The following is a 13602-nucleotide window of genomic DNA, read 5'->3' as shown; positions in this document are numbered from 1 at the left end:
TTGGCAACATTATAAAATTAGTGCAAAAAAGAATTAATAATACAGCAACATGTAAATATTTGCAGTTTGAAATTGGAACTTCCTTTTTACGTACATTTTGTAGTAATGCAAGTCAAAGTTTCTGCAGGAATTTTGTCATATTGTGTATGTGTTTTGGAATAAGCTCAGAATCCTTCTCATTAAGAGAAGAAGCGAGCTGTGAAATATTTCCACAATATTAGTTTAAATTGTTCTCAAATTACTCTTCATAAATATAATTTGTAGCGACTATGTTTGTTTACACCATTTGTTATTATTGTTGGAAATATTATAAATAAAATGTTTATTTGTTGGGTCATTTTGCAGCTGAAAAACTATTACTGAAAATAACTATTTCCAAAATAGGATATTTATATTTAAAATCGTATGTTTTGTATATTGAATTGTCTATAAAAAAGTAATATTCTATGAAATTAAAACGAAAACAATATTGTATAATGGTGTAAAACTTAAAATTTTAACGTTTAAAAACGTTCAACGCTTCCCTTTCGCTTCGCTTGCGTTCACAAATTCAAATTTCGCTTATCGATCATGCAAGTTTGCTCATTTCGCTTGGCAAATGGGTTGCATAAGATGTTTGAACATGTCGCTTTTAGAAATGGGTTGCAACGTGCCGAGGCTGCTACTGTTTTTAAGCTAATGACCCGTAGGTATAACCTGGTATGAGTTATTATATTATTTAAAAAAACAAATTGTTTTAAAAATATTAGAATTTCTAAGCATGTATTTTTAGAGACGTTTCGTTTAAACAAAGAGAAATGCACGCGTTTCGAATTTATTTTATTATATGAAATACTTATACGGTCAGACTAATGGGCCACCTAATGATAAGTGGTCACCACTTTAAAAGACATATGTGGCGTGAAAAATTTAAATAATTCCTTAAATCTCTAATGTGCGACCAACCCTGGAAACTAAGTTATTATGTCCCTTGTGCCTGTAGTTAAACTGGCTCATCCTCAACCCGGAACACAACAATAGTCACTGTTGTTGGTCTAGTGACTAGCTCAAAAGGCTGCATCATCATCCTGGTCCCAAGCGTAATAAAATATTTTAAATGGGTTCGACCCGACCCGACAATTGTATGGTGTGGTGGTTAAGCCCACAGCTTAGCTTTCACGAATTTATATTTTAAAGTATATTTTGCCTTATATATATATTATATAGTATAATAATAGTTTTCCTTTGTTAGACGATTTAAAAATTCAAAATGTTACTTACTGAATCTTTGTTGTTTCTCAGCTGATGTTTTTTTATTGTTCAATAGGCTTAACTTACGGTTGCCTTATAAAATATTTAAAGAAAAAAATCCGGACATATCGGATTCCGGATAGCGGGCATTTGTTTCTGATGAACAAGTTTATTTTAAACATCTCGGATCTAAGAAAAAAAGAAACTCAGCGGGTTCAGTTGATTTTATTCTTTTTTATTTATACTTTTTTTTTTCAAAAATATTATTTAGAGTAAAATTATTCATAAATCTGTTAGAAACTGCCTGGACACGATCGTTTTATTGGATCCAAGGTGCGCTATCATCTAGGAAGTCATAAGTTTTATAATATATAATATAGTTTAACACACAACTTCATTCCTTAACAGTTTTGTGGAATTTGGTATCGAGTAATTTCGTGAGTAAAAATAGGATTCCCTTTAATTAAATTATTTAAAAAAAAAAATGCACGCGGACGAAGTTGCTAGTATGATGTAAAAATTTAACTTATTCTAATGCCAAATGATTACGTCATCGAACGTCAGTTTCAGTTTAAATGCACCTTCCAGTACCTGCCTTTAGTAAATAAGTGAGGTGCTATTAATTAAACTGTTACAAAGACACATAAATCCGAAACAATAATAGACAATCGAACTAATACTACACGGTTTCCTACGGATTTCAGGGTACGTCTACCGAGCGATGAATTGTGAAACTTGTAAAAGGATCATGATGTTTTGATATTTGAGTTTTTATGAAAACATTTTTTTCTTAATAAGATATACGATAATCTCAACATTGGCCAATAGTCTATTCCCAAGTATATTTTTGGAACTTATCAGACACTGTTAAACTGCGAGCAGATAAACGTTATAGTATAGAATTTCCTTCATACGAATTTTGTCTTTACTACCAAAAACAAAATGGTGCTAACTCGCATTCCAGCCCAAACGTTAAATGTACATAATAAATGCAATTCACTTATATTACATTTACAATAAAAGGACCCCGGAATAAAATTCTCCTGTCCACATTCCGACCTACTTTAAATACTTTTGCGACCACGAGACGCGCAGCGTGGAACGAAATTTATTTAACTTGGTCGAAGTTAAGGCGCGACAAAGTTTCTTGGACCAATTTCAACTAAATACTCCGGAACGTACCATCTTACTTAACAAATTTCATTAATTGACAAAACACTACAGTATTTGAGGGCAAGAGGGTTGATAGTTGATAGAAAGCTTGTAATTATTGAGATTTTCAAAGGAATTTCTTTAAGAATAGTTCCGTGGTAATTTGAAGTTATTTATGCAATATTATAGAAACGTTGATTTATTTTATTTGAATACTAGAAAATATATTTATACATTATAATGAAACATTAAGACAATGTATTCACGTTTTTATATATCCCTTTTTTGTTATAGTTATAGTTTTTTTTTTTAATTTTTTTTTATAAAATATATTTAATTTCAAAATTTACAATCATCGAAATTCATATCACGAAATAAATGTAAAATCTGATCGGACGACTGCAATTATAACTAATACAATTATCGATGCAAGATGTGAAGATGCGAAGACAACTAAATAACGGCCCTACGTCTTTTGTATTCCTTTGTTCTGATTTGAATAGTGAGTAAGCTGGTGTATTTTCAGGTAAAATAGACATAATAGGTAATCTGCCGCGAAATGGTAAACATTTACCAACAGGTGGTAGGTAAATGTCTGTAAAATTCTTGCCTTTCCAGTCTGCTTGACTTATTAGGTGTCAAGTATGGCTACTAAGATATTTGTCTAGTTAGCTGGCTAACAGTTTAATCATAACGATAAAAATACTACGGCTTACTATTTTAATATAAAAAAAATAAGTTGTCAAATATCAGAAAGTCTCGTTCGCACAACAGCAAGTGCAAGATGAATGGTGCGATTAGGTTGAGCAAGTCGGTACAACCTTGATTGGTGGTACGTGACTGCGGCGACAATCAAACGATAGCGCGACTCGTACGATGGCATGACATTGAACAGAGGGGAATGGAAGAGACCATAGAAAAAAAATAAGAGTCGAGATGGTGTCTAAGCCAATCACTGATTTGGACCAAAAACCACTACAGATTTTAATATGTTTAATTAATTGAAAACACGACGATACCTGCAAGGGCCAGATGGAAATCTGCCACATATCATTTGCCAATCCGCATCGGTGCAGTGTGATTGAACGAGCACCAAACCTTTTTCTCAAAAGTTTGGTGTTTATTCAATAAAGAGTTATTTTATCTTTTGTTTTTTTTTCTGATTTGCTCAGTAATGAGAAATTAAAAGGCAGTTACTTCGTTTTACTTATAAAGATAAAATTGCTAGTTATTACGTGATCAACTAGAATGTTATTTAATATTTAGTTACTTGTAATGTTTTATTAAGTATTTCGTAATATTTGGTAATTCTTAATACTATTGTATATTGACCTTATTAAGTTACAAGCTTGTGTTTTGTTGGTATAACAATAAACCTAGATATCAATATTAAATGTATAAAGTTAGGTAGTCTAAACAAATACAGGCTTAAATAAACTAAACGAAAATGACAATTACTTTTTTAATTAAATTTAAATTTATTTAACGAAAGTAGATTGCAGATCTTGTGACCTAAATCGCTAACACATTATATTAAAAATTTAAGTCCATAAAATGATTAAATGAAGTATATCTAAATGTAGATCAATTTTAAACTTAACACGCAGATAACATTTTTAAAGCACTCTTATGGTCTATGTTGTCCCGACAAGAGCGATTGTTACAAAATTTTAAAGAATTTTCGCCTTTATATCCATAGCCGCAGGGCCTTTAACTGTCCAACGTTAACCGCAAAGCTTCGATAATTCTAAAGGGAAATGTATATGAAACAGCTAGCTTTTGTACAGCTGCCAATTAAAATGGAATCGTGTGACGAAGCTGAATCTCTTTTCGGTTACATTCGTCGAATATATTTTCATTTTCAAATGTAAAACAATATGATAAATAACTTCTATAATTTTTTTACATACATCGAACTGTGAATTTGTTCGCGTGGATTTCTATCGCTTTTCCCATGGGAATCTTTACATTTCTAGTGATATAAAATCATCATATGAGCGAGTTGGGTTTGATATAGGTTATGTTAGACGAGATTTCAGTCATCTATACATATTTATGTGTGTTAGTTAAATGTTAGTCTTTCATCTTTGAGCTTACTGGCTTAACAAATCGATCTAAGACGAAGACAAATTTATTAATATTCTTTATACAATAATTCTAAGGTTAATAAAGGTGTCTACGTTGTATAACAAAAATTATACTAATACGAAACATTAAAAAAAGTGAACTTGAGTCTTATAAATTATTATTCGTGTGACCTTTCATCATTACTTCTACACTGAGCTAATTCTGTTCTTCACATCTTGGTCGATTTTGCCATCATTCTATATGAATAATCCAAGATAGTATTGAATATCTAGTCCACATTCATAAACATAAGCGTCAGCAGCTTAAACCTTATAAGATCCTGTGATTTGGTCAGCTAACTCTAATCAAGTATTTTTGCTTAATTCGTTTCATTTTGTTTAGTCAACATCGTTAAAATTTATTCCGAAGTCATACATTAAAGACATATGTGTGTGTGATGTTATGATGAAAACACAGAAAACATAAACTTTCCTAGGAAAGTTTTAATATCTATCATCCAAATAAGCATACTAAATTGGGACGGTCGGCAGTTGTATTAACCGTCCCATTTATAATGGAAGTTATATATCATACCGAGTATATTGGCCCTCTGAACTTCTTAAAGGTTACAAATATGATTTCTTTGGGCAAGTGGCTTCGTAAATAAAGTCATAGGCGACATTAATGTCTATGGAACATACTGCTTTAAATAGTTTCTTGATATTTATGACGTCTACTCTATAACAGTAAAGTAAGGACGGAAATGTACAGAACATTATTTATCCAAATAAATCACGGTTTTGGGTTCCTGTACTAAATGTGGAATGAAAATATAGCTTCTCCTATTTACTTAACACTAACGTGAACTCCATTGTTGCTATAGACTATTAATTAAGTTGTTTGGTATAAACTGGAAGCGAGAATTGTTACTTTAATCATTCTCATTTATGTTATTTCCTTTATTAACATTTTAATTTCTAAAGCGTAAAGATTTTCTACATATTTCTTACAATTATGTTTAAGGATTTTTTTCTTTTATATTTATATGAATGATGTAACAACTATCATTGTTTTCATCCTGATATAATGATGCCCTCCTGACCGATTTGGGCAGCGACTGCCAATTTTAAGGCAACTTAGTAACTGCACATATAAAAGTGCAAAAGTGTGCGAGAAAACGAAGTTTACTCTATTTCCTCATTAACTTTCTTGACAGAAAAAACAAGTCCTTATGATGATACTAATAATGGATGCTTAGAAAACGTTATCTAAAATACTGGAGGTTAACTTAAAGGTATAGAAAATTTTCCATGACATAATTTTTTTTTAATGAAATATTATGTTCAATTCTTATATCGCTTGGGCATCAGGTTATCAAATGTCATAGGTCAATGACATGTAGGTTTTTATTGTATAATTGTTTCTGTAGAAAATTATATACTTTCCTTAATTCTAAATTAGCTTTATTATGTACTGCTGATTTGTATTACTTTTTTGTAGAAACTTTTAAAAAAACACGTAAAATCCATTTGCTTCGTGAAGAGAAAATGTCGCAAAATGCGTTAATTTTTGACGATTTTATTTTCTTTCGTTCTTAAAGCGACTTAACATTTACAAAATAATTATTTATAAGTACAATTTATTCAGATTCACGATAATATTAACGAGTCTTAATAAATATTGGAGTCGTATAAATAGTTTTATGAGAATTTTAATTCGTTTTGAAAAATCGCGTGATGTCATTTCATTATTTTAAATTAACAAATCAAATAACTCAAGGTTATTTTTTACAAACACACGAATTATGATATTAAAACGATCTGTTTCGATATTGTGATCTTTTACATACAAACCTCTTATGGCTAATTTTATTTAAGCAATATAATCGTACATTCCTTAATGCATCAATTTGTTTGTTACAGATGCTAAGGGAATCAATGTTCAAGCAGAATTTGAAACTACGACACAGTTTGAAATAGAACCAGTGACAACAGAACAAATACAAGCAGATGATTTGCTTTACAATGATGAGAAAATTCGTAATAATGATACAGCAATAGAATTAAAAGGTGACAGATTCAATGATAGCACAGAATCATCAAACGTCAAATTTATCGATAATACTGAACAAGTTAAGAAACCTGAAAGTGCGTCTAAAGTAATGCTGCCATCAGTATTAAATATTTCAAACAATAATTATAAATATCAAACGAAAACAAGACAGGAACGAATTGAAAAAGAAACAACCGTTGACAATATTGAAAAAATGAAACTTTTGGATCAGAGAATTCAAAAGAAGAATGATATACGAGCTCATGTGCAATACGATGAAGTGACAGGCGAATTGGTTGGAGGAGATCATCCGTGTCATCGTGAGTGTATGGAAGGAGAAGAGCCAATGATTTGTTACTATCATTTCAATTTAGAATGGTATCAAACTATGAGTAAAGCGTGCTACGATTGTCCGTATAATGCAACTGACTGCAAGAGGTTGGATTGCATACCAGCTGATGGTATCAATAGACCATTGAATGTTATTAACAGAAAAATGCCTGGGCCAGCTATTGAGGTAAGAGTTGTTTGTCTTTTTAAAAATTTACCGATAAGTGTACAAAAACATTTAATGAAAATAATTACAATTACGATTTATTCAAAACAATGCGTTTATCAGATTTTAAATTAACATGGTTATTTTTATTACTAACAGTATTTAAAACGGGATATTTACCATGTTTTTTATTTTTATTTGGTGGAGCTCGATATTTCGACATTATCTACGAATGCTTGTTCACGAGACTGACGTTTGCGGGTAGATGTTGACGGCATTAGAAGTGTCCATATATAAGTGTGAGAAAGGAGGTAGTCCGATATAGTCTACCCGCAAACGTCAGTCTCGTGAACAAGACACACACACACACACACACACACACACATCAGCCCGCATTCGTCCACTGCTGGACATAGGCCTCTCCAAATGCACGCCACTGTGGTCTTTCTTCGGCAACTCGCATCCAGCTCCTGCCAGCCGTCTTGCGCAAAAAAAAACACCAAAACAAGACACCAAATAAAAATAAAAAACATGGTAAATATACCGTTTTAAATACTGTTAGTAATTCGTTTATCGTTTCTTGATGATATTTTTAATGGTGTATCTATTTTTATTTATGCTATAAAATATTCCAATCATTATTTTTTTATTACATCTAATTTATATCTTAAGGAAAATTAAACTTTTTTTCTCAGAGCTTTTTAATCACCACAAAAACGTATGTACTGTATCTAAATTGATCGTTGAGTCATCTTTATTTAACGTTTTGATAAGTTATTTTTTCGAACACAACGCTTTGTATACAATAAGTATATTTCAATGTTTTGTTTTGATACTTTCAATGCTTTTATGATGTTAGAATAAATGGGTTGCAATATTTCCGGTTTAAAAAACGTTATGATCCATCTTATACTAGAGCGGAAAATATCGTGAGTAGTTTGAGTCCGAAATTTTATCATTTTCAGGACCATTAACCTTCTTTTGAGTAATTAAATAACTGTTAAAATCTTTTACTTGACAGTATTGATGCTACTAATATTTTTACCTTTATTATATGTTGTTTTATAAGTGACAGATTATCATATTATTGACTGACAATATCTCATATTATAGAAATCGCGCAAAGTCAGCATAAAACCACTTATAAGCTATTGAACGGAGCCCTTGTATAATACAGGTAGACATAACTGAAGTATTGCATAATTAAACAGGTACTCCAACCTCACTAGGGTGTGTATCATCACTCTCAATTACACTTTGTATGCTGTACGAGGAAAATCCTGTTAAGCACCGACAAAAAATAATACGATGAATCTTATTCAAAATTATTGATTATATGCAAATATAATTTTCATCGTCAAAATATCTACTTTATGAAAAAAAAACATACAACAATTATATATATTTTGAATACATTTTAGGTATGCCAACACGATAGAATAATAGTTGATGTCGAAAATGATCTAATGACGGAGGGAACAACTGTTCATTGGCACGGACAACATCAGCGCGGAACGCCTTATATGGATGGTACGCCATACGTCACTCAGTGCCCAATTTTGCCGGAATCTACTTTCAGGTAATTATTTTTATAACGTATAATTTAAATTAATGGAATTATCGTATTGTTGTATTGTTTTTCAAAGCAAAAGAGACCTAATGCTAATAGGATTATAATACACACTTCATTAGATGTGGTGCCGAATGTGTTCGATAATTAGGTTATTAACATTCTAATCTTACAAGACAGTTTGTACATTATGATTTTATACTCCACGTGGTGAGAAAATATTATGAGATAATCTGAATATTTCCAATACGCAAGGCGTACCGGATTATGTTGTGTTTTTTAGACCTAACAGGATAGGAAACCGAAAGCTTAGCTTGCAGCAATGTAACGTATCGATTTAATATATCTTAGGTTTTTCTAACGTCAAAATATCACTTAGATCGATTTTGTCTTTTTCTACTATACTAAGAATATAAATAGCAAATACTTTGAAAATATATCCAAGTTTAAAATGTTTAGGTATATAGCGTATCTCCTTGCTTGCTACTATCATTAGTTAATTGTAAAGCATTTATCATGAGATACGAACCAGATAAATCCAATCCAACAAACCCGCTGAGTTTTTGTCGTAATTTTTTTAGGTCAGGCTATTTTCTTTTCCAAACCAGTAGCAGTTTATAATTTGACAAGCAATAAGTAAGTGTAATGATTCTATATTTAATAAAGGAATTTGATTTAATCATAAAACAAACAAATTTACTCTTTATACAGTAATATACAGATCATATATATTAAAATTTTTCTCTAGAATCAGAATCGCAGTGAAATTATTTTGTACCAACTGATGTCAAAATATATAAGTAAAATAAATGTAACCAAATTTTATTAAAAGCAACCTGCACAGCCTTATTTTTTTTTTGGAAATTTTATTTGCATAGCTGTTTAAACAATTAATGCCAAATATAATTAAAATTACGTAGCTAAGGAGAGTTCATTTTGAATTTACTAAATACTCTATCATAGCAATAAAAGCTGATTGATTGATTTTATTCCTTCCGACTACAACTTCTTGCGGTAGTGCAGTGTGCCAAATAACTTCTTCAAAGTATTTTATTGCAAAGTCGATAGCAATAATGTTTTAGATATTTTCTCTACCATGTCCAATGTCCATACCAATGGCATCAAAGGGAGGAGTGACTTGAAAGAAAGACAACAGTGATGACGTCACTCTTAACCTAAAAGCCGATAATAATAATCGATGTATTTATTTAATGTTCATTGTTATAGGTATCAATTTAATGCCACACACTCTGGCACCCATTTCTGGCACTCGCATTCTGGTATGCAACGAGCTGACGGCGCCGCTGGTGCTCTTATCATAAGGAAACCAAAATCTCAGGATCCATATGGAGATATGTATGACTATGACAGGTAAGAAGCATCTCTGAATGTAGAATTAGAAGACAGGAGATATATTTTTTACTCACTAGAGCGTTATTAACACGGATAGTACCAATTTTGAATAGATTTGCCTCTGAAGACTAATATACATAATACATTTGCTTTTGTTGTACCTAAATCAAAGTCAAATTAGTCGGCCTCGATAGCGTACAACGTACGACTTAGGAATCAAATATCCCGTTATACCAATGATATTATACAAATATGGAATTTTCGAATATTCGGGTTTTTTTTTAAATTTATAAATACGTTCTTCATTAATCATTACCCACACATTCTTTGTAATTTCGTTAGCTTTATTCATTTTATGGCGATGATAATTAAAAACGGATTTTTCTGAAACTGTTATTTTGTCATCAGTAAAATCTGCAAAGTTTATAAAAAATCTGAATCATTTGATTTAGTAGTAATAAAATATAAATTAATATTCAAAGAATACTAACAAATAAATCAAATCAATTTTATTCAAGTAAACTTCGCAACGATGCGTTTTTGAATCGTCGATATTAAAAAACTACCACCGTTTCGGAAAGCAGCCTCCAGCGAGAAGAAACTGCAAGAAACTCGCATAGTTGCTCTTTTCAAATAAACATATTTACAATGCTGTTTTTTTACAATAATTAGTGTCTTTTGATGGAACCGGACCCTAAATCCAGGCGTTTTTTCTAAAAAATACTCATTTAATGAATAATAAGACTTATTTATTAATTTAGTCTTAATAAACTTTTTAAATTTCGTAAATGGTAAATTGGTTACATTTCCCGGTATCTTATTATATATACGTATACCATTGCCCAAAAACGTTCTCTGTACCGTATGCAAACGGAAAGTAGGGGTTGCAAGTTTATTCTTATTTCTTATATTAATAGTGTCTATAGTATTAATAGTATATAAACATGATATTATCATAAATATACTGTGAAGCAGCCGTTAATACACCTATTTCTTTAAATTTTTAGCGTAATTATTTCCTAGAGCTAATATTGTAAATAGTTCGGATAGCTCTTTTCTGCTAATATGATAGAATGACATCACAGAATACATCCAAATGTCGTTTTGATTTCATATTCCTCATAAGATAAACATTTTTTTATGGTATTGGTAGGCAGACTGGAAATTGGGCCGTTTGACGGTGATTGGTCACCACCACCCGTAGATGTGGACCCGTTGTAAGAAATATTAACTTTTCCTTATATCGTTAATGTGCCACTAACCTCGGTTATTATGATGCTATGTCCCTTAAAGTTAATATATGTAGGATATAGCCCAATATTCGAATGGTGTAACAATTAACAATTACAGTTTTAAAATCTACGCTTTAAGCGAAGCTTATAATATGGAGTTAAAAAAAATAATGTTCTTAACCTAGGAAAGGTTAGTTTATTAATATATTCATATTTTCAGATCAGAACATGTAATGATAGTAACGGACTGGATCCATGAACTCTCCGTGGGAATGTTTACCGACCACCACCATTCAAAAGGTGATAATAAACCACCCACTCTCCTCATCAATGGGGTCGGTCGCTTCAAGATCTTCAACGAAACAGTCAAGCCCATGTATATGCAAGCTGCAAGGTTTAACGTTGAACAGGTATGATATTATAATACGAAATTTACCCAAAAGGTCGTATGTTAAAATTAAGTTTCAATTAAAACCGCCAAAAGTCCATTAGAAACGGCAACGGTAAAATTATGGAGATTATCCCTAATAAATTGGAAATATTCAGTTACTATGATCTTCTGTATAGCAAATAATAATTTATATTTAGATTAATCTTTTACATTAACGTTTACTTGGTGGTAGGGCTTTGTGCAAGCCCGTCTGGGTAGGTACCACTCACTCCATCAGACATTCTACCGCCAAACAACAGTACTCAGTATTGTTGTGTTCCGGTTTGAAGGGTGAATGAGCCAGTGTAAATACAGGTACAAGGGACATCATAGTTCCCAAGGTTATTGGCGCATTGGCAATATAAGGAATGGTTTATATTTTTTACAGCGCCATTGTCAATGGGCGGTGGTGACCACTTACCATCAGGTGGCCCATATGCTCACCCACCAAAATATTCCATAAAAAAAGGCTGTGATAAGTGTGATCTATATCAATTGTCTTCATAAAATATTATTGAAAAAAAGAAAACGAGAAGGTTTGTAGTTTCTCGAACATGGCTTTCTATTTTATCTGTTACATCGATCTTCTGGAAACAAATTTCAAAAAGATAAGCATTTTGTATTGGTAGAATTTACGAACACAATATATTTAGTTTACCCGAACCGAGATGGCATCACATAAATTCTTACAAAAAATATGAGTTCAAACGCGGACAAGCACTATTGTGATTTAATTTATTTAAAATGTTTTATGATTTAACTCTTGCTCGATGTTGAAGAAAACCAGCCTCATGTTCAGTGTTCACCTACCATTAAAGCTGCGTGGTTGAATAAACTCCAAATGTTATAACCAAGAGGAGAGGAGGCGTTAAAACAGGATTAGGATTCGATTAGTTTAAAGATAAGGAGATAGACAGTCAAACTTTGACGAGATCAGAGATGTTTAATAATAATGAGAATCTATTTCATTATAACATCATAATAATATTAGGAGTGAGTTAGGGATAATTCGACATGGGTAAAGCCGCAAAAATATTTATATTTTGATCCATATATATCCAGCTTAGGGGTATTAATACTGTAATAGATCATTAATCTTTCATTTGCTTGGGATAATCGTTCAATATTTCTTGTACAAGAAATATTGAACCATTATTTCGTAAATTAATCAATGTATGTAATTGTGTAATTGATTTATAAATTTATTAGTGTCTCTGAATTTTAAATAAAATTTCACATATTATCGTGTAATACACCTAATTCTCCTATATAAAAACTAATACACGAAATATTAACTAATTCAGCAATATCAGAATTTAATTAGTTTATTCTATCCAGTGAATGTGGTGTTTGTGATGTAGCATGGCTGAATATTAATTTTTAGTCAGATGAAAACGTATAAACTTGGTGTCAAATTATACAATTATGTGTATCCAAATGCACATCTAATACCGAAATTTGCATAACGTGGTATATTTGACAAGCTACAATTGCCTCGAATTACCGCTGGGAATTTATCAAGCCACATATTGTTTAAAATTGATGTTATTAAAGCTGCAGTGCAGCATTAAACAAAGTTTGATTAAAATAAGCTGAAGGTACAGAATATTTATAGAATTATCTGGCTATCTTTCCGAAAATCATAAATTTAAATTTCTGAGTTATACAGAATATTTAACGTTAATTTTATAGTTATAGCCTTTATTAGAAATTTACTTAAAGCGACTTAATAAAAGGTCTGATCGTATTATGTCTCTTTATTCTTTACTTCAAACCAAATTACATCGAATTTGGTTCAGTGGTGCAGCTGTTAAAGCGTACTAGACAAACAGACAGACAGAGCTGCTTTTGCATTTTTAATATTATTATAGATTATTGACCATTTCAATATAATAGTTATTCAAGTAATGACGTAACATGAAATAGAAGATAAAAATAAAAAAAAATCTCGTTCAGGAGAGATTAGGCAAATAGTAATTGAAAAACCGCAGCTAAGCTGAAAAGACTATCTGGAGTAAAT

At 31.2% G+C, this 13602-nt stretch overlaps 1 protein-coding gene across 4 annotated transcripts in view; it reads left to right on the top strand.

Moving 5' to 3' along the window:
* LOC113401933 (uncharacterized) overlaps positions 1–13602 on the top strand; it is a 113696-nt gene that overhangs the window by 75484 nt on the left and 24610 nt on the right. For all 4 annotated transcript variants that reach the window (XM_064218605.1, XM_026642012.2, XM_026642011.2 and 1 more), the window contains 4 exons: positions 6372–7018; positions 8419–8576; positions 9795–9938; positions 11373–11562. In XM_064218605.1, coding sequence (XP_064074675.1) covers positions 6372–7018; positions 8419–8576; positions 9795–9938; positions 11373–11562 — 1139 coding nt within the window. The remainder of the gene's footprint in view (positions 1–6371; positions 7019–8418; positions 8577–9794; positions 9939–11372; positions 11563–13602) is intronic.

Source organism: Vanessa tameamea, chromosome 23 (genome assembly GCF_037043105.1).
Source record: "Vanessa tameamea isolate UH-Manoa-2023 chromosome 23, ilVanTame1 primary haplotype, whole genome shotgun sequence".
Taxonomy (NCBI): domain Eukaryota; kingdom Metazoa; phylum Arthropoda; class Insecta; order Lepidoptera; family Nymphalidae; genus Vanessa; species Vanessa tameamea.
Note: the sequence above shows the minus strand (reverse complement) of the source record. Positions and strands in the feature narration are given on the sequence as shown.